Raw genomic sequence first — 23,099 nt, 5'->3', positions numbered from 1 at the left:
TTTTCCCTCTGTGATTATTTATTTATAGATTTATTTGGGATATTAGTATACCGCCCGCCTCAACCCCAAAGGAGACTCAGGGCGGTTCACAGTGTTGGCAATTATTCAATGCCATCGATAAAACAGTATAAATATGATTAATGCTTCATGTTTTATTACTGCTTTGGGTAAAGTGATTGTGGGACTGGCTAAGAAGATAAGGCTAACATCGCAATAATAATAATAATAATAATAATAATAATAATAATAATATAACTTTATTTATAACCCGCTACCATCTCCTCAAAGGGGACTCGGTGCGGCTAACATGAGGCCAAGCCCAAAATAATACAACATAATAAACACACAGTAACAAAATACATCATAGCAAAATAAACAATATAAAACAATGATACAGACATGTTCACACAACTTTGATATTCCCGACATTTTTGGTAAATTTTAGATTTTTTGTCTTGTTGCATTTTTTGGGGTCAGTGCTTAGCTTTCTTCTGTATAGGGTTCTTAAATCAATCAAATACAGCCAACCAAATCTATTATTTGACCACAGACAAATATTCCATGAAACCACAATATTATTATTGGTTAAATAATTGGGCTACTGCCAACTTAGTTCAATTACATTTTAAAATCTGGCTTCATTTTGCTTTATTACTCTTGTAATTGTTTAATTTATTTAACTGAAATTTAATCCAATAGGAGTCAAAGAGAAGAATTATTTCAAAAATGATAAGAGAAAACAAGCAAGCAAGCTTATCTATGATGGTTTTTATAGATTCTCCCATGGTTTGGGGAAGCCTTCCCAAGCAGGTCTCCTACTACTACCACAAAATTTTCTTGTTGGGCTGAAAGGATTTGAAGTATAAAACACCCAGAAAGGACTATGTTGGGGAAGAATGGTTTGGAACTTGCCATATACTCTGTTGCAGGGATGGGAAGAATATTTGAAAATATTTATTTATTTATTTATTTATTTGATGCACTTATTAACCGCCATTCTCAGCCCATTAGGGCGACTCATGGCGGTGTACAAATACATATAGAAGACAATTTACAAAGGAAACCAATTACAACAACATATAGACTATACAACGATTACAGACAACATTAAAATCCGCTTCGTCTCTTAGTAGAATCATAACCAGTCTCATATTCCTTGTTCCATTCCGATCTTCTTTACCACATTGTTGCACTTAACTAAATGCCCTCTCGAACAGCCATGTCTTAAGGCTTTTTCGGAAGGACATGAGGGAGGGCGCCTGCCTGATGTCTGCAGGGAGAGTGTTCCACAGCCGGGGGGCCACCACCGAGAAGGCCCTCTCCCTCGTCCCCGCCAGCCGTGCCTGTGATGCAGGCGGGATCGAGAGAAGGGCCTCCCCAGACGATCTCAAGGTCCTCGTGGGCTCGTAGGCCAAGATGCGGTCCGAAAGGTATTTTGGGCCGGAACCGTTTAGGGCTTTGTAGGCCAAAACCAGCACCTTGAATTGGGTCCGGTAGCAAATCGGCAGCCAGTGGAGCTGGGACAACAAGGGCGTTGTGTGCTCCCTGCTACCCGCTCCAGTTAGTAACATGGCTGCCGCGCGCTGAACCAGCTGCAGCTTCCGGGCCGTCTTCAAGGGCAGCCCCACATAGAGAGCGTTGCAGTAGTCAAGGCGGGATGTGACCAGAGCGTGTACCACCGTGGCCAAGTCAGACTTCCCGAGATACGGGCGCAGCTGGCGCACGAGCCTGAGCTGTGCAAATGCTCCCCTGGTCACCGCTGAAACCTGGGGATCCAGGCTCAACGATGAGTCCAGGGTCACACCCAAGCTGCGAACCTGCGCCTTCAAGGGGAGTGCGACCCCGTCCAGCACAGGCTGTAACCCTATACCTCGTTCGGCCTTACGACTGACCAGGAGTACCTCTGTCTTGTCTGGATTTAATTTCAGTTTGTTCGCCCTCATCCAGACCGTTACAGCGGCCAGGCACCGGTTCAGGACCTCGACAGCCTCCTTAGTAGCAGGTGGGAAGGAGTGACAGAGTTGGACATCATCTGCGTACAGATGACACCGCACCCCGAAACTCCGGATGATCTCACCCAGCGGCTTCATGTAGATATTAAACAGCAAATATTTGGAAGAAATCGCAGAATTCTAGAATGGAGTTGGAAGAGACCACATGGGACATCTAGTCCAACCCCCTGCCATGCAGGAAAAACTCAATCAAATGGTACCAAAGCATATTTTCTAACATTCCCAAAAAAGTCAAATAACCAAACAAAATGACTAAACTATAAAGTATTACACTACATGATCATGGCAGCAAGTACAATATACACACAGTTCTGGAAGAAGGCAGACCTCCCAGCAATAGCAGAAATTGACAACTTAGCAATAATGAACAAAGAAAAAAATACAACAAAGGTTTATTGAGGACTGGGAACTATTTCTAAACTATATAAAACAAAAAGAGAAAGTCTGCATAGAAGGCTTCATAATTTAACCTGTTAGAATCTGTGCAGGGAATTTATAAATAATAAATATCAGACCAGAAGGAAGAATAGAAAAGCACTATAAAAGAAGAATAGAAGTATATATGAATGTCTCAAACCCAAGGGACGGGAAGTCACTAAATTCGGAGGGGTGGGAGGAGAGCATAACCAAACACAAATATTATAAAGATGTTAGGAAGTATTGTATTGGTTCAAGCATGTATACATATATATAGATTTGTTTCATTGTTTTTTTATGAATATGTAAATTGAAAATAAAACATATCAATAAAAAACAGCATAAAACATATCAATAAAAAACAGCATATTTTACATGAAAAAATTGAGAAGACTTCAATACTGAGTAAAGAATCAGTACTGAGTAAAGACTCCTATACTGAGTAAAGAACTAAGAACCGATGGCTTAAGTTGTATGCAAGTAAAGGAGGAAATACATAAGAACAAGAATTAGAACATTTTCTGAACGTTGCAGTGATTTAAAAATATGTTTTTTATATATAAAAATGCATTGTTATTATATTTTCTTTATATTAAAAGTTCACTTGTTTTGGAAGAGATTTACTGTATATACTCAAGTATAAGCCTAGTTTTTCAGCACCTTTTTTAGGCTGAAAAAGTCTCCATAGGTTTATACTCGAGTTATGGTTATTTATTATTTTACTCTGTTGTTGTTAATTATTATTATTATTATTATTATTATTATTATTATATGTATTTTTACTTAATTATTGTTAATATTATTACATTTATTATTTTACTCTATTTATTATTATTACATTTATTATTTTAATCTATTACTGTTATTACATTTCCATAATTTTATTCTATTATTATTATTATTATTATTATTACATTTATTATTTTACTCTCTTTATTATTATTGGAAGGATACGTAAGCACATTTACATTGGTTAGAATAATTGTTTAATCAGAGTTGGGCAGTCTTACCTTAAATTACAGTTTTATGTAAATATTCAAAAACATTTAATCTACTGATGTCTCAATTAACGTAATTGGATTGGTATCTATTTTTATTTTGAAATTTACCAGTAGCTTCTGCATTTCCAACCTTCAGCTTATCCTTGGGTCAATCCGTTCTCCCAGTTTTTTATGGTAAAATTGGGTGCCTCAGCTTATATTCGGGTCAGCTTATACTCAAGTATATACAGTATACCAGCTGATTAAAGTAACTTGTTTCAATATTCTCCAAATGACCAAAACTTCTGTTCTGATCTTATAAATGTATTATCAATATTGAGACTGGCCGTTACTAATTTTAACAGTAGGCTCTTACTTCTAACCACAATTGAAAGGCAGTACATAGACTGTTTAGATAAAATGTTTACAAAACATTTAAAGAATGTAATCTGTTTGGATGTGCTGAATTTTCTGTTTCCTCCAATGGGAGCTTTTGTCCAAAGACTAATTCCTAGGAATGAAAAGTAAAAGAGATAGAGAGATTGCATTTACAAGTTTCCCCCTAGCGGAGCAGGAGCTCAAAGTGAGTGGACCAGAAACACATATAACATATTAATTGTAGTGCAGCATGGTCACAGCTTTAATTGATAGTATCTTTCAGATACTATCATCCAGACAGTCAGTTTCAACGATGGCACCATCAGTTAGAAGTCTACCATTCACAGGGCTGCCATAAGTCAAAATCAACTTGATAGCAGTTAACAAGATACATTACATATAGGCTGATGAGATATAAAAGTAGTTTTTAATTACTCTTCCTTTCTCCCTATTATGTTCAATTTAATTTTACAAAACTCGTAATTATAACCTTTAACACAGTTGTCCCAATAGACGCAGCAACCACTGATTCTTAAAACAAAAAAGAAAATACATCATACCAGGACCAGGTACAATATGAACTTGTTACTTCAGGCAGTTTCTTTCCAATGCTTTCAAGAGTACGAAATTGGGATTGGGGGGGGGGGGGTTGCGTCACAGGAAAATATAGGCTAAGGTTCATAGAATCAAAATGGAGGCTCTGCGTTACACCGGTAATGCCATTCTCAATATAAGTTATGGTGCCACAATGTTACATTCAATGTTTACATAACGCAACTTCAACATACAGTCTACACCTATTACAACTTATAACACAAATGACAGACTGTCCAAAAAGTGATCAAGATATTGACACAGATCTAATAACCATTAGACAGTTAGTGCAAGAAAGTAATACCACCCCCAAAGAGTAAGTCTTTCTACCAGATGTTCTTGACACCGGCCAAGAAAAGTCAATGTATTGTCGAAGGCTTTCATGGAATCACTGAGTTGTTGTAGGTTTTTCAGGCTATATGGCCATGTTCTAGAAGCATTCTCAACTGACGTTTCGCCTGCAACTATGGCAGGCATCCTCAGAGGTTGTGAGGTCTGTTGGAAACTAGGAAAATTGGATTTATATATCTGTGGAATGTCCAGGGTGGGAGAAAGGACTCTTGTCTGTTGGAGCAAAGCATGAATGTTTCAATTGGCCACCTTGATTAGCATTTGATGGTCTGACAGTTTTTAGGTATGGCTTGTTACTTCCTGGGGAAATCCTTTGTTAAGGGGTGATTTGTTGTCCCTGATTGTTTCTTGTCTGGAGTTCTCCTGTGTTTGAGTGTTGTTCTTTATTTGCTATTATAATTTTAGAGTTTTTTAAATACTGGTAGCCAGATTTTGTTCATTTTCATGGCTTCATCCTTTGTGTTGAAATTGTCCACATGCTTGTGGATTTCAAATGGCTTCTATGTGTAGCCTGACATGGTAGTTATTAGAGTGGTTCAGCATTTCTGTGTTTTCAATGCTTTTCCTAGTTTCCAACAGACCTCACAACCTCTGAGGATGCCTGCCATAGATGCAGGCAAAACGTCAGGAGAGAATGCTTCCAAAACATGGCCATATAGCCCAAAAGTCCTACAACAATCCAAAAAAAGTCACTGCATATTTTAAATTTCTGAGCAGAACCAGAATTTTATCTAGATTTTGAAGAATTCTTCCTCTTTTCCCCATATCAGGACATCTGAATGGAGAGTGAATATGTCGTGGCCTTCACTTTCTAAGTTATGAAATGCTCCCTCTTCCTATGGATTAAAAAATCCATGCTGGGGAAGGTGGATACCGGAGAGGAGGATTTAGTCTAAGTTAAAAACTCATTAATGTGCAAAGACTGGAACTCTTTTGAATCTCGTTACAGGATGTTAGCACACTGGAGGTCTCTTGATGTTCCCACAGCAACCACTGTGGGAGTTCCCAGACGCTAGGCAACCCTCCCATGACCCTGGCTGACCTTTCCCCTCCTATGATCCTTGTCACAATGTAAGCACGCACTACTGAATCCCAGAATGTTTTTTTTCAGCTGGGCCCCTCTATTGAAAGCTAAGGATTTTCTCCTAACACCATCAAATTTGCTAGAGAAAGCTGGGGAGTGATCCCTCAATTCTTTCCATTCTTCAGAAAGGGTCTGCGGAAGCTTCGCTGGAAGTCGTTTCTAATGCTCTATTCCTTGGAAAGATGTAAGAGTTGCTCTCTTCATTTCCCCAGGGCAAACTCATAGCAGCAAAATTACAACATAGTAACTGCATGTTTACTGTAGGCTAAAGCAGTCTTCACACTACAGATATATAAATCTTTCTGAACAATGATACCAAGAGTGAATCTAAATAGGCACTCCAAGATTATTTTGATACTGAACACATTTCAGAATGGACAAGAGAGCACAGAATTGTAGCTGGAACTACATGTCCAAATTTAGGTTGCCAAGGTGAAAGGACTCTAGACCTGTAACCCTCTTAAAAAGTGTGAAAATTATCATAATATATCTTTACTATGTTAAAAGAAACCTATTGTAATATAGATCAATTGATCCTAGGATATCCAGCAACTGTGACCTGTCCAGAATCACAAAATGCTCAAGATTACAGATTAATTTGAGCAAATTTAACAAATAAATTGGGCATCATGGTTAAGAGACCTTCCCATGCAATGCCTACATTATGAATGCCTACATGAGCAAATGACAGTATCTAATGACCTTAGGACATGGAACACAAGACATTTGCAATCACATGCATATTGTTAATGATTTTTTTTTTTATGTTTTGGGAGGCAGAAATGAAAAACGCTGATGTTACCCTGTTGCTATTATTTATAAAACATTTCTAAAACTACTAGGGGCCCTTCCACACAGCCATGTAATCCAGAATATGAAGGTAGAAAATCTCACACTATCTACTTTGAACTGGGTTATCTGAGTGCACACTGCCATATATTCCAGTTCGAAGCAGATAATGTGGGATTTTATTCAGCTGTGTGGAAGGGGCATCTATGTCCCACATCGGTTCAACAAAACAAAGGTTCTGGCCACAGACCCTCAGCTGAACTAGAAAATAGACATATTAAAGGAGAAAAGATGAAAAAAGGAAAACAACATGACTATTCTACTATTTTTCTAATAACGTATAGTGTTTTCTCAGGATCTGCCTTGTATCATAGAATCATAGAGTTGGAAGATACCTTGTGGGCCAACCAGTCCAACCCCCTGCCAAGAAGCAGGAAAATCACATTCAAAGCACCCCCAACAGATGGCCATCCAGCTACTGTTTAAAAGCCTCCAAAGAAAGAGCCTCCATCACAATCCGGGGCAAAGAGTTCCACTGATGAACAGCTCTCACAGTCAGGAAGTTCTTCCTCATGTTCAGGTGGAATCTCCTTTCCTGTAGTTTGAAGCCACTGTGCCATGTCCTAGTCTCTAGGGCAGCAGAAAACAAGCTTGCTCCCTCCTCCCTACGACTTCCCCTTACATATTTATACATGGCCATCATGTATCCTTTCAGCCTTCTCTTTTGCAAGCTAAACATGCCCAGCTCTTTCAGCTTCTCCTCCTAGGACTTGTTCTCCAAACTTTTAATCATTTTAGTCACCATCCTCTGGACACAATCCAGTTCGACAATATCTCCCTTAACTTGCAGTGCCCAGAATTGGACACAGTATTCCAAGTGTGGTCTGACCAAGGCAGAATAGAAGCGGTGGAACTAGACACTATACTCCTATTTATGCAGGCCCAAATTCCATTGGCTTTTTTAGATGTCGCATCACATTGTTGGCTCATGGCTCATCAAATTGGAAAGAGAGCAGAAGAAAGGTTACATGGTGGCAAAAAAAGAGATGGAAATGCTTGAAAAAAAATGTGATAAACACAAACACCAAAACCTTGGGACTGAAAGGGCTGTTAAAATGGCCAGTTTCTAGAAGACACTGGACTGAGCTTTACAGGGAGTCCTGTATCTTCAGTGTGTTTTATAGAGCATTGTGAAAAGTTCCCATTGGGTAATATCATGTATTAAGTAACAGACCATAGCATTTTTAACACAACTCTCCTAACAAAATCTTTATGCTCAAATCCCGAGTTAATAATGTCGTCTTGTAGACCCCTAGCAGTAACAGAGCTTGTCAAGTCAATGGCTATCCTTGATACCTGATAATGAAATAATATATCACAAATTCTGCTTTGCCCTTTTAAAAATTGAGTTCCTTCTGCAATTTCTAAATGAAAGTGCCCTAGATATAGCCAAAAGCCTAACACATCTTCATGAAACCCTCTAGGTATCTGCTTGCCCATCCCAGATATCTTTCTTCAGCTTTCCTGAATACATGTTTAGCAACTCTACTCTTCCTTCTCTTATATCCTCTGCTCCTTTTCTAGCCTCAGGACCATACGCTGGCTGCAGGTCACACAGCCTCCTTGTTCCTTTCATCTCTATTTAAACAAGCTCTTCAGCTCTGCCCGTTGCATGGAAACAGACACTTCGTCTTGTTCAAAAGTGACGTGTGCTCTCTTGCCAGTGCTGTTTGTTTCAGTCTAAACTCCTGTCAGATGCCTGACTTCTGACTCTCTCTGTTTATCTCTCTCTCCTTCTGTCACCTCATTACTCCACAGCCCAGCTCACGTTTTCCAGGCCTTGTTTACCAAAAGCGCAGAAGCTGGGCATTTTGACTGCCTGAGAAGAAGTGGAGAGAACATATTATACCTGCACAACAGCTGGAATAACCACAACAAAATCCTCTACTGTGATCTTTAAAAATGTGGTCTTGAAATGTGTGCTCTCTTCAATGAAGCAATTATACTCATCAGCAGGATCCTGGCTGAAGCCTTTTTTTCTAAATAAAGAATCACTGACTAAGAGATCAAGATTTTTTTTCCTAGCAGAGTGGCAGAAGCATGGAGGCCAAGCTGTGTCAGTTTAAAACCTTGCTCCGAGTCTTACTATGGTACAGGCACAGCATTCCAAGATAGTACATAATCATCAAAAGATCCTCATGTTGTGTGTGTTAGCTTATTTTGTTGTTCACAATTGAACCTAGTCTGTGCAGGCGTTTGAGTAATTTAGTGCAATCTGGTAATGGAACATAGGAATGGAACAATGGACGACGAACCTGGACTACGCTTGGATGATGAGAAGATTGGGTACGGTTGTTTTTTGTAATAATTGTGCATTGTAATTGCTTATTGTTAATTTATGGATAATGTGTTAAGTCAATTGTTATATGTTGTATGGAACCACTGCTGCTTCTACTGTTTTTACTGTTTGTGAACCGCTGTGAGTCGCCTTCGGGCTTGAGATACAGCGGTATATAAGCAAAGTAAATAAATAATAAATAATAGTCCTACACAGGATTTGAGACCATTCCATCTTAAGTTAAACTAGCAAAATGAATTTTTCGGTAGCTGCCTCAAAAAAGACAACTCACTATGCAAGTCTCAAGATGAAATCTCTAAGAGGGAGTTTTGCTTAAATTCCTCATGCTCCTGGCCAGCACTGCTATAAATAACCAGAAGTATTCCAGAGAAAGAAAAGAGTACTTCCACTACAACACTGCCAGAGAGAGAAAAGGAAATCAACCTATAAGGTACATAGAACAGTAAGATCACAGGTGCCATTTTAGTTTTCTAATAGATCAGGAACAGATAACCTATGGCTCTTCAAATGTTTCTGAATCACAATTACAATTGACCAAGTCATCACAGTAAATGGTAAAGGGTCAATACAACTGTCTCAAAACATCCAGGGATCATAATATGATCTCTGGCTATAGACAGTTTTGGAAAAAAAATCTGAAGAACCAAGAAGGATGTACTGAATAAACTAGGGGTAGAGTGGCATATGTTTCCCTTTAGCTCAGTGGTTCTCAACCTGGGGTCCCCAGATGTTTTGGCCTACAAGTCCCAGAAATCCTAACAGCTGGTAAACTGGCTGGGATTTCTGGGAGTTGTAGGCCAAAAACATCTGGGGACCCCAGGTTGAGAACCACTGCTTAGCTAAATGAAGTTCCAAACACGCAGCCACCCCACTCCCAAACACCAGGATCCTGGTGAAACATCGGCAAAAAACCCCAAAATGTATCAAATGCAGTAGCTGGGTTTTATTTCCCGTATATACAAGCACTAAACCACCTCCAAACATACAAAAGTAAAAAGTTGTCCCAACACTGCTTAATCCTGAAGTAACATGTTTTGACCTGTCTTCCCATATTTGGTAGCATTTGTTATTATCTGTCTGGAAATATTAATTGAAAATATTTTTCCTGGCATTTTATGTGACAGGGAGTTTCACCAAGATCACAAATATGCAAATTGTTATTTCCTTTCTAGACTCTCCTTTATAATCCATTTAATTCCTTTTAAACTCATCCTTCTGTGAATTAATACTGAGTTCTTGAATTTGCTTTCTTAACATCAGTGCATTTGAGGTCTAAAGCATAAGACAGAGGCAGGAACTGGCAGACAGGAACAAGCCAATGGCTCAGTAGCCTCTTTAAACAAGGGCAGGCATGGGATGCTACTGGAGAAGGTGTAAATCCTTCATGAAGCACCTAATTGTGCAAAACTCTATATATGAGGACATTTATTACTGACCCCAGCTGCTGCTCAGCTTGTTCCCTGAAGCATGAAGATTGATGGCACCAATGGTTCTCATCCGAGCTATTGTCACTGCAGATGCCATCTGTGTTCAGAAGTTTCCTTTGCCTTTAAGTACTGTCTCGCACTGGTGAGTTCCACAGGTTAATTATATACAGCATCAGGCAAAGCATTCAAGTGAAGACAAACATTATTTGGGATAATGATGGTCCCTCTCCTCAAAATTACCTTCTTTCAGAGAGTTAAGAACATGACAGAAGATATAGCTGCAGGAGATTATTATTTCTATTGCTGTCTTTCTCAAGAAAGAGGAGAACACAGAACATAATACCTTGTTCTCCTTTACTACTAACACCCATGATACAGAGACAGCACGTTATTTTCAATAGGAGGTACTGAGGCAAGTCCAGGAGAGTTTATTCAAATTACAATACTAATATGCAGATGTATTATTGTGGTCAGCAACAAGGCGACTTGAAACAAGTTAAGTATTCCCATATATTCATCCAGATATGTACCTGTTTGTGTATACACCTTATTATGTGTGGAAAACATATAAAAATGCAAGGGTATACTTCAAGTGCCCCAACCATTTCAAGTCTCCCAGGGGACAACAAGTATGTAATATGTGCACACAATTGATAGCAATTTAAAGCAATTCTTCCTCCCTTCTTGGGCTCTTTCTAATGGGGATAGGATAGCTGCTAGGCATGGTAGAATGAAGCAACAGGCATTAAATATGCAACAAAGACAGGTAGAAAGAGGAAGCAACCACTTTCAGCCTGAAGTTTGAAATGGTCGATGAACAGTCTTGATGTTAGAAAAGAGGCTGATGCTTCGAAAGTTTCTTTTCATTCCTAACTTTAGAATGTGTCTACCATTGAGTATCACTTTTGTGACCTATTTAAAAGGCTTCACTGGATTCCTGAAAGTTCCTGCTCAAAAGCATCCCAGAAAAATCCACACAGCTCGACTATTCTTCACATGCTCATCTTAATGACTGTGCCTGAAATTAAGACAGTATACTGTGTGTGACCCTGTACAAATAAGTAAGATGAATATGTAATCATGGCATGTGCTGCCTATCGGGGCATGGAGCAATCTCCATACAAGTCAAACATTCAATCCCATCAGGCCAAACCATAGGGTCTTTACAAGTCCTGCTTGGAAATGTCCATAGCAATCCTCAATATTGGTGGGGAGAGGCATTATATGAGAATTCTCTTTAAGGATTCCACAAACAGTGGGACCTTGGTTTTTGCTGGGGTTTTGGCTCCAGGACACACACATACACACACACACACACCCTGTAGATACCTAAATCAGTGGATGCCCAAGTTCCATTATATACAATGGCAAAATCAAGGTTTGCTTTTTGTATTTTCTTTTATTTGGGGGGGGGGGGGGATACTTTCAAGTCATGAATGGTTGAATCCATGCAGCCATAATTTTGCATCAAGGAGACAGTTGTACAATATCCTGAGAAAATCAAGTAATGGCCAACAACTGGTTCATGCTTTCACAGTGGCTCTTGACAAATCTTAATAGGAAAGTCTGTGCTCATGGAACATGCCAGTATACGTAATCTGGACAACAAGGGAACACATACTAAAGCCCACAACGCTATGAAGTGAATGGCACTGACAAATCCCAAGGCTCTATGAAAGCAAACCTAACCATAATCACACATGCATACCGCTAAAGAAAGGGAGAACTGTGTCTCTTTCAACAAGGGTGACTTCAAGAAGCATGACATGCATGATTACCCTTTAGATCAGGGGAACAGTGGCTTAACTGCATGAGAAATGGCTGTTATTCGGGTAATGGATTTACAGTGCTAGCTACTAAAGTATCAGACACAGCAGTATTTTATAGCATTCATGCTGGAATTTATGGTTTCGAGCAGTGATCTGCATATGAGTTTGGGCTTGCTGCTTTATTTAGCATTCATTTGACAAATAAGACATAAAGTTTGTTTTGAACTGCAACTTGGAAGCTCTTTCATATACAGGTTGAGTATCTCTTATCCAAAATGCTTGTGACCAGAAGTGCTTTGGTTTTCCTTTTCTTCAGGTTTTGTAATACCTTTATTTGCATATACTGTACATACGTAACAAGATTATCTTGGAGATGGGACCCAAGTCTAAACAAGACATCCATTTATGTTTCATATATACCTTATACACAAAGCCTGAAGGCAATCTCAGATAACATTTTAGATAATTTTGTGCATGATACAAAGTATGTGTACAATAAACCACCAGAAAGCAAAGGTTTTGCTATCACAGCCACCCATACGGACACTTTTGAATTTTGGAATAATGTAGATTTGAGATAAGGCATACTCAACCCATATATGTAAACACATGCATTCATATACACAGGCACCAAGTACCGCATTTATTTATTTATTTATGACATTTCTACCCCGCCTTTCTCAACCCCTGAGAGGACTCAAGGAGACTTTACACATAGGCAACTATTCAATGCCATTAAAAATAATATAAAATGAACATTTTAAAATAGAATTATAAAATGCATCAAAACATTTAAAAACATTTAAACCAACATCACCTCTGCACAAATTCTCCAAAGCCTTGATCAAAGAGTTACGTTTTTGCTCTCTTAAGGAAGGTCAGAGGAAGGGTGCTGATCTAATATCCCTGGGGAGGCAATTCCCCAGCTGACGGGCCTCCACTGAGAAGGCCCAGTCTCTTGTCCCCACCAGTAATGCCTGTGAAGGAGACGAGGCCGAGAGCAGGACCTCCCCAGATGATCTTAAACTCTGAGATGGTTCTTAGGGGGAGATCCATTTGGTCATTTAAGCTGGGCCAGAACCATTTAGGGCTTTATAGGCTAAAGCAGGGGTCCTCAAACTTTTTAAACAGAGGGCCAGGTCACAGTCCCTCAAACTATTGGAGGGCCAGATTATAATTTGAAAAAAATGAATGAATTCCTGTGCACAATGCACATATCTTATTTATAGCAAAAAAACACTTAAAACAATACAATAATTAAAATGAAAAACAAATTTAACAAATATAAACTTATTAGTATTTCAATGGGAAGTGTCAGCCTGCTTTTGGTTGATGAGATAGGATTGTTCTTGTTGTTCTTGTGTGCTTTCAAGTCACTTCAGACGTAGGTTGAACCTGAGCAAGGGCAGGTAAATGACCTTGGAGGGCCGTATCCGGCCCCCGGGCCTTAGTTTGAGAACCTCTGGGCTAAAGCCAGCACTTTGAATTGTGCTCGGTAGTAGACTGGCAGCCAGTGGAGCTGAAGCAACAGGGAGGTTGTTTACTCCCTGTACGCTGCTCCCATTAGAAATCTGGTTGCTGGCCCGTTGGACTAATTGAAGCTTACAAAGTTACAAGTAGATACAAACCTAAGGAAAACATACACGAACACTGAAGATCCTTGCAGTGCATATGGTCCAGTTTTCTTTTACACACAGCACATGTTATTATTTTTTTACTAACTCTGAAGTGGTTTTCATGTAACCTTCCAACTGTAGTTGTATTTCAACTCTCAGAATTCCTCATCATTGGCTAAACTGACTAAAGTTCCTGGAAGTTGTAGTCCAGCATAATCGAGTCAGTCACTTGATTACCACTCCTAATCCAGTAAACATGATCACCCACACCACTTTATATGTCACATTTTGGATTGATGACTGACAGATCGGAGGTTCGAATCCAGGCAGAGCGCGGATGAGCTCCCTCGTCATCTCCAGCTCCCCATGCAGGGACATGAGAGAAGCTCCCCACAAGGATGGTAAAACATAAAAACATCTGGGCGTCCCCTGGGCAACATCTTTACAGACAGCCAATTCTCTCATTCTTTCTTTGCTTTAATGACGAAGATGTTCCCCATGCACAAAAGCTACATGGTGCCATGTGCTATGGCAGAGGCAAGACAGGGACTTTCAAATTTACCACAACCATGTTGCAAAAACAAGCAACAGTTCTATATTTCACAACTGCCATTAATGGGTAAAATTATCCATAATGTTATGTCTATAACTTTGATCTGGGTTTGGATTAATAGCATTTGCTAAGATGAAAAAAGCCAAAGCTATCTTAGGCATAGAACTGCTATTTTATACCTGTTATCCATAACTTGCCTCTGGAGAGACTGTCTAGATTAGCAATTAAGTAATTTTGCCATAGGCTACACTAACAATTTTTGTATGGCAAAGCAAAGTGAAGTCTCTTTTAGCAACATCATGTGAAACTACTGCTGGATGCCAGATCTACATGAAATGAAGATTTGAAAGATATCACTGACAGGCTCAACATGAATCTGCATACACTGGTCAAAACTGAAGGCAGCCTTCTCACACCAACAAAGAAAAGCAGTGTTCTTGAAATTCTTATGTTTCATATGGTTAGACTATCAAATATAATTACACAGGTACAACAGCCTGTTACTGTCTTTGCAGGTATAGCACTACTGCAAAACTCAATACATCACCCTTCATCTACACATATGATGGCTTTGTCAATTATTTCATTCACTAATTAAAAGTCCTGCTTAGATTCCTGTGACAAAGCACAAGTTGTGCTTCAATGGTAAGCTATTTCACTATCACTGAAAAGTATTGCTCATTCTGAAAGCCCTGTAGGCAGAATGGCAAATGTATACCAGCATTAGAATTAGATATGTTTAACTGAAAATGTTTCTGTAAATGGTACAGACAAAACGCAAATGAACAGAATACTTGGCACACAAAATCATTAACAAATCTGGCAAATACAATAATGTGTAACTGCATTATGGAGAAAAACATCAGCAGCCACTCATTGCTAGCCAGTCATGTAGGAATCAGCTAAAAGCAGCTGACATTAAAAATACACTTTCAGGAAGTTGATGATGTACACATTCACTCACCTGACAAAGCTCTACTGATACTAACACTTCAAAAACACCTTATGTTATACCAATCAACATCTTGTTGACACTAGTCTAGGGATATGCCTAGGGACAGGAGTCTGTTTATGATGCTCTAGGGTGTGGTGGGCAAAGTGCAACTCTCCCAGTGTTATTGCATTACAACTTCTTGCACCTGTCACGACTGACTATCCTGGCTGAGGTAGATGGAAGTTTTTTTGGTTTTTTTTGGGGGGGGGGGGTTGGTCGTGTCAGGAGCGTCCCGTTGTGAGAGAATTGGCCGTCTGCAAGGACGTTGCCCAGGGGACGCCCGGATGATTTTGATGTTTTATCATCCTTGTGGGAGGCTTCTCTCATGTCCCCGCATGAGGAGCTGGAGCTGATAGAGGGAGCTCATCCGCCTCTCCCCGGATTCGAACCAGCAACCTGTCGGTCTTCATTCCTGCTAGCACAGGGCTTTAACCCACTGCACCACCGGGGGCTCCGCTAGATGGAAGTTTAAGTCCAACAACATTTAGATAGCCACACTTTGCCCACTCATGCTTTAGGATCAGACAAAAAATGCACAAGGTTTTCATGCCTTTGTTAGTTGTGATACCACTAGTATTACACTAATAAAAGAAAGCTTCCTTGTTGAAATTACCGCCAGCAGTCAGGGGAAAAAAAACCATTTAAAATGTTTTGTTGATGCAAGACTGGATGAAACACCAAATGCCACTGAAGATGCCAGACACAGATGCAGGCGAAACGTTAGGAGAAAACGCTGCCACAGCACAAACATACAGTCCAGAAAACAAGTAACACCCCGGTGATTCCAGCTGTGAAAGCCTTCAACAATACATTACCACACTGCTATGTTAGATTTCTTTGTTGATTAAATGATACAATTTAATAATCAAAGGGTTCCATCTCCTGGATGCATTGTTAAATATGGGGAATGCCCCCTGCCATCCCCCAAGCCATATTTTACCAGAACTGATGATGAAGTCATGAGATCTAGGACTATTTTACTGCCAGAGTTATATTCCTATAAAAGGATCAGATCTGTATCAAAACTCAGTAAATAAGAACTGTGGTAATGGCAACTACAGATATATATGGTTGTAAGAAAGAAGATGACAATGATGCATACAGGTACAAGAATCAGATGATGATGGACACTCATCAGATGAAAACAATGAACATCACTCAAATGTATGACACCACTAGATACATGCTGTCTAAGTGTGCATTGCTTTGCAATCATCATGGGTAGCATGGTATGCTGCTTTCACTATCAAGTGCCTAGAGTTGCTACCCTTTCCGACATGAAAAATATCACGGATTAATAACTTTGCATGTACTGAGTAGCAACTGTTGAAATATGTATTGACTAAGTAAATAAATTCACATATAGAGTTCTTGTTAGGCTTTTTATTGGCTCAAATTACAGTAATTCATTCTCTATAATATTGGTTTCTAGCTAGAATTTGCTAGAGATTATTGTTGAGCTGCTGTTGTAGACAAACAGGTGAAACCATGACTTTTACATTTACCTTTAGAGATGGAAAATGATCTTGCTTGTTTTGAATTTTATTCACATTTTTGAATACAAAATTTGAAACACTAGGAGGCTTTGATTTCTGCATTTCTACATATTTTGTGATGCAGCTATCTGATGAAAAATTGTGTAGGTGCATTAGGGAAATTTCCGTACAGTAGTGTATGACTTTTCAGTTACATGAAGATGAATACAAATTTTCTGTGGACTTTAAAAAAGCTTTTAAGAAGTACTTTAAAAATGAGAGAAAATAAAGCTTGCAATACAAAAAAATTTGAACTTTAAATAAAACAAAACAAATGCATACATTACAGCTTAAGAACTGTTCTTGTTGATTCGAGCCTTGGCCAAAATTATAGAGCAATACATTATGACTCATGAACGTCAATGTTATCTAATGCTGTAAACAATATGAGTGACATATTAATGATTTTCTGAACAAAGCAGCAGCTATTTTAAATGTCCTCCTTTAGCTAAGCACCACAGTACTTAATAGAATGGCAATATTCTACTCTGAACCACAGGAGGAATATCTTCAAGAAAAAAATGGGTTCAAAACCATACTTTGATCAAGAGGATCTTAAAATTAAAAACACCACTTTTCATCTTGGGACTCATGGATAAATATTTGGAAAGGATTCATGGATGATTAGTGCAATATATGACAACAGCACCAAGACTGCTGTATGCACACAGATGAAAGAATTCAACACTACATAATAGAGATGGTTGCTGAAACTGACTGATTTAGCTGAAATGTACAAACTATTGGTTTTAATTAGAGAGAAAAACATTTTTAAAAGTTTGGAAGCTCCTTATAAACTTTTTTCAAAATAAAAGAAAATGACTAAATAACTTTTGGGTTTGATAATAAGATTTAGTTAATGGAAGAAATATTTGATAATTTGATATATGGTACCTTGTATCAGGTGGAATATAAATTACAAGTAGTTTTAAAGAGAGGGATACAATTATAGCATATGTATCTATAGCCATTTAAAATTCACTTTTTTCTTTGTCTATATTTTTATATCCCACTTTTCTTGTTTTTCTCTTTTCAATCTTTTGTCTACTGCTTTTCAAAATAAAAAGATTTGCAATTTTATTGTATTCAAAAAACTCTTAATAAAATATTATTAAAATGTAAAGGAGTAATGCCTCTTGTCATGGAGGAAGAAATCTAGCTGAATAAAACAGAGACTATGGCAGAACGAAGTTGTCAGTACCTGTTGCTGCTGAAAATGCAGGAGTTCCACTGGGCTCATCTCTCCATTGGCTTCCCCACTGGCTCCTCCTTCTCTTCCACACCCGCCACCACCTCCACCTCCACCTCCTCCTCCTCCATCAGTTGGATTGTTTAGGCTGCTGACACCATTCTGGCTGGAGGGAGTGGAACGTATTGTCTCCGAGGCAGATTCAACCATCATGACTTGCTAGCAGCACCTGAATAAAAAACAAAGGGAACAAGATCTCTAGCAAAGATTTGAGCTAAAGCATCTGAGCTATATTAAGTTGTCAACAGGCTGTGAAATCTAGTGGTACAACATAACCGGAATAGGTATTTCTTTTAATACACCCCCTCCCCATGATTTACATATTCTTCAACATACTCCAATTTTGTTGGGGTGTGCTTTCCAGTATGTTGGCTATAAGGCAAACCTAACATGGGATTTTCTTGGCAAGATATTTCAGAGGGGGTCTCCCATATCCTTCCTCTGAAGCTGAGAGTATAACTTGACCATGGGCACTGAGTAGGTTTCCATGGCCAAGTGGGAACTCAAACCTTTGTCTCCAGAGACACAGTGCAATGCTCAAATCATTACACTACACTGACTCGTACTACAGAATAAAATGCCTTTGCAGAGTATACTCGTTAACAAGGACTTGTGAGTATTATTAATCATTTTTGTTGTGTATGTTATATATCTTTGTTATAAACTGTATGTGTTTCATGTAACTATGTAGTACTACCTTTAGCCCTATGTATGTTCCCTTCAGAATACACTTTTCAAGAGCACTGTCAGTAGACCAATTGCCTCAAATATTGAGTTTTTTTGATAAATGAGTAAGTAGTGTTTATATATATATATACTAACAAGCTTGATGTTTCCAGTTGGCAAACTATATGTGTGTATTAATGACATGTATTGTTTATACACTCAGCTACCTGATGACGACTCCTGTGAGTCGAAACCGGTTGTATGTTGGAGTTTACTCTTGTGTCATAAAGAAAATAGGACATTTTATGTGCAAGGATTTGGAGTCTACTCGTCGGTAGTAAAGACAGAAGAACCATTTCCACACACGTGAATAAGAATTGTTTCATCTTTTAGGAAAAGAACAAATTATTTCTGTTAAATGTGAATGTAACAATCCTATGTTTTGCTGACATTTGTACTTGTATGTATACATTGAGCTTCTATGTGTTTAGATACATTTGTATCACTGTAATTAGCAGAAGTACCAGATTCAGCACATTCTTTTTTATGACAGCTGAAAAATGCAAGAACATTTGAAGAATGAAAATTTTGACTGGTAGGGGTAACTTTCACAACAAACTTACTATAGGCTGCAAGTCTCAAGAGGATAACAAACTATATCAGCCATTACTTATTTTTCTTATGACTGGGCTACAACTGCAATAACTTCCACAGACTGGTAAATAAAGTCTTACTACAATACAACCTTAAAGACAAAATCTCATTCCATGACTCTGGACAACATATTTATTTGTTGTGTGTCTCCAAGTCATTCCTGATTTATAGTGACCCTTGCACTTATCCACTGTGGCAAGATTTGTTTAGGAGCTTACCATTGCTTCCCTCTGATGGTGAGAGTTACTTGCACAAGGTCACCCAATAATTTCCCATAGTTGAGTGAGGATTTGAACCAGGGTCCCTCAAATTCATAGTCTCACTGAAAGCACTACATCACTCACTAAAACAAACCACTCACCATCAACATATGTTTTAGACAATATTATCACACAGCCTTTAATGCTACTAGAGGTATTCTAATATAAAGAAAGACTGTGCAGCTATCAATCCATCCTCACAACCTCTAAGGATGCCTGCCACAGATGCAGGCAAAACATCAGGAGAGAATGCTTCTGGAACATGGCCATACAGCCTAAGAAACTTACAGCAACTCTATCCATCTTTTTTCTTCTTAGATGGATTTTCTGGGAAACAAATTACTATGGCAATGGGAAAACCCAGCCCAAAATGCCATGGATGAAGAGCAACTGATTCATTAAAATCATCTTTAGCCAAAGGTCTTCCCGTGTGAGTGAACTGTTGAAACTGTATGTTTAATTACAATACTGATCCATCACTTACCTAACCTTGCAGTAAATTCAAGTCACTTTTTGAGAAGCAAACATTTCAGCACAAACAAGGGGTACTTTGTTTACCTTTGAGAAGAACTTTGACTCCCACCCTTTATATAGGACTGTTTTTAAAAAGAGAGATAACAAACACCGCAGCACAATACACTAATCACACTTAATTTCTTGCTCAGTTAAGAACTGTCAGTAGTTTATTCCAGCCTTAACGTTAACAGAAATGCACTGAACTGCTATATCCTTATTCCCAGGAGATGCAAATTACTACTTTGCTCTGCTTAGCTCCAAGCATCAAAGATAAAATAGTTTTTTAAACTCTCATTTCACCTTAGCATTTATTTGTACTAAATATTTTCCTGCAAACAGGAGGCCTAAACCAGCTTACACCTTCATGCTAAAGCAAAACAATAACATCAAGACAAAAGCAAAAGTAAAAAATTAAAATGGTATGACATATCTTTCAACAGTCTCAATTCAACAGTAAAGAAAAAAACAATTTGCAATGAATTAGAGATTTATATACATGATCAAGAAATAAAAGGATAATAAAAAGAACTCAGCTAAAACTTTATATGGATGTCACAAGCAATTACTAGGACATACCATTAAAGGAAACAAACTCACTCTAGAATCAATAGGCCTAGGCACTAAAATAAGAACTATATGAATACACTCAGTAAACTCAAGGTACAGGATACCGGGGAAGGGGATTTGGGGTGTTCAGGTAAAAGCTCCCCAATATTGACTATGTAATACAGAGAAATATTAATTCAGACGCACGTGGATATGAGTAACACTATTTCCAGCCATCCTGACAGCAATATAACGGAAATGCCTCATACTCAAATGTGAATCATGCAGAAGTAAGAACGCATCCAGCGATAGATTGCAACAGGAAAGGAACCTGCAGTGCATACTTAACTTACATTGTTCAAGGAATTCAGCAATTCCAGGCTTCAATCTCACTGAAGTTGCCAGAGACATAATGAAGTACTCTACAGGCATACCTCCATTAACAAAGCCTCTGAGACGAAGTCTCCTTATACCTGCCCGCCCCTTTATATGCTGTATCTCTAGTGAGCTGTAGGTTTTTTTTAGCAGCACCAAGGGTGATGATGAAGGGCTGGACAAACAAACTTTCCATTTCAGGTGTCAACTGCATGCCCAAAATAATCAATGCTATAAAGGTAGCACAGGAAAAGAATGAGATTATGCTCTGACCAATCCTACTTTAGCTTCATTTGCCATGTCTACAACAGACAAAGTAAACAGCAGCTGTCTCCAGAATTCTTTACTGAACATGTGTGAACAGCAAAATAAAAAGAAACAGGAAAAAAACAGTCATCTCAGGAGGTACCCACAGCATGTTAATAAAGCACAGAGCTTGTTTCTGTTTTGGTGGCCAAACATATAGAAGAAAAGTGAAAACCGGTTAAAGAAAAAAAATCATCCCAGAATGTTCTGTGGTATTTAGCATGGGGCTGCCTACTTTGCTTTTATAACAGATGACCACAAAGACAATCCTCGTGCAAAAAAGCTGAAGAAAGAGTTGACGTGTCCAAAACACTTTCAGGAGGGGGGGGGGGTGTGGTAAGTTTTAAGAAACAAAAAGAAAATCTCAGTTTCACTTTTCTTAAAATGTTGAAAATTGTAACTCCTAAATAAGCGTATTTGAAGTCAATGCTTCCTCAGCTCAAATCCCAATACATTGAGGTGTGGTATAGATTCTGGCACAATTGCTGTGAAAACCTACAGGTAGGTTTTTCACCAGATAGCCCCAACAAGTGGTATGTGCTTGAGATAATTTAATTACAAAATGCTAGATTTTGGATCAGGTGCGAAATACCCTCAAGAGAAGATTCTTTCAGAATGCAGTACATCTGGGGTTCCTTTTAATTTGATATCCTTTTAGTCTCTTCTTTGAGATCTCTGAAAAAGCATTATAGCCCCATTCTCAAGGCCTCCACTTCAACTACAGCTGCTAGCAGTTTGCTTTATATATGAAACTAAAAACAGATTCTAATATATCGTCATATTATCTTCAGCAACATAACAAATGATTATATGAATTTAAAGGACAAAACACTGATTATCTTAAAATGGATAACACCAATTCTGTTAAAGATCAATGGGCAATGTTTTTCTACCCTGATTCTATACCATTTCACCCTAATAAAGCTATCAACAATCAAACAGTAAAACAAAACTGGAAAACGCATCCAACACACTGGGGTGTCTCATTTTAATTTTGTCTCTTGACAAAGAAAACAACAAAAGTAATGCCTCTTTGAAGGCAGCGTCTTCCCGGAGCAAAGAAGTGAAGCAGAAAACCCTCAAATGTGCATGAGAAGAGAAGCAGTCAGCAAGTTTGAAAACAGAAGAGGGTCGAAGATAGATATTTCTTTTTCCTACCTTCTCTTTCCCCTGTATAGGCTTCCCCCTTCTTTTTTTTGGCACGATAGATCGACAAACTGGGAACAACATAATTGCTGAAATGTGGCGTGTAATAATAGCTATTCAGAAGCTGATCATTCATATTAAACAGGGTGAAGCAAGCTTCTCATTTGCATGTTTGAGATTATATGCATTTCAAAAGTCATTTCCGCAGGGTGTATGAATGACATTAATTCCCATGTGGAGTTGTCGACTCCCTCCTGTAGTCCCTCACACTATCACACACACACATACTTGTAGCTTCAGGAGAATTCAAGGGCACAGAGATTACTGCATTTTTGTCTTTATTGAAAATATACATTTGGGATAGTGATGCCAGGGCATAGAATGGGAGGACATCGGAAGAACAACTTTCTGAGCCAAAGATTACTGGGCTCAAGACACAGAAGTTACAAAGTTACCATGGTAAACAAAATAGGTTCTCATGGCTGCAAGCTAAATGCTTTCCCTGTTTCATGAAGTTCCAATG

At 38.6% G+C, this 23,099-nt stretch overlaps 1 protein-coding gene across 6 annotated transcripts in view; it reads right to left on the bottom strand.

Annotated features, from left to right (window-relative positions):
- Positions 1-23,099, bottom strand: part of FOXP4 (forkhead box P4) — a 174,512-nt gene that overhangs the window by 109,641 nt on the left and 41,772 nt on the right. For all 6 annotated transcript variants that reach the window (XM_067468003.1, XM_067468002.1, XM_067468006.1 and 3 more), the window contains one exon: positions 18,060-18,276. In XM_067468003.1, the coding sequence (XP_067324104.1) occupies positions 18,060-18,260 (201 nt within the window). In that variant the 5' untranslated portion in view covers positions 18,261-18,276. The remainder of the gene's footprint in view (positions 1-18,059; positions 18,277-23,099) is intronic.

The sequence above is a fragment of the Anolis sagrei genome, chromosome 4 (assembly GCF_037176765.1).
Source record: "Anolis sagrei isolate rAnoSag1 chromosome 4, rAnoSag1.mat, whole genome shotgun sequence".
Classification (NCBI taxonomy): domain Eukaryota; kingdom Metazoa; phylum Chordata; class Lepidosauria; order Squamata; family Dactyloidae; genus Anolis; species Anolis sagrei.
The sequence above is the reverse complement of the archived record's forward strand: the minus strand, read 5'-3'. Positions and strand labels throughout refer to the sequence as shown.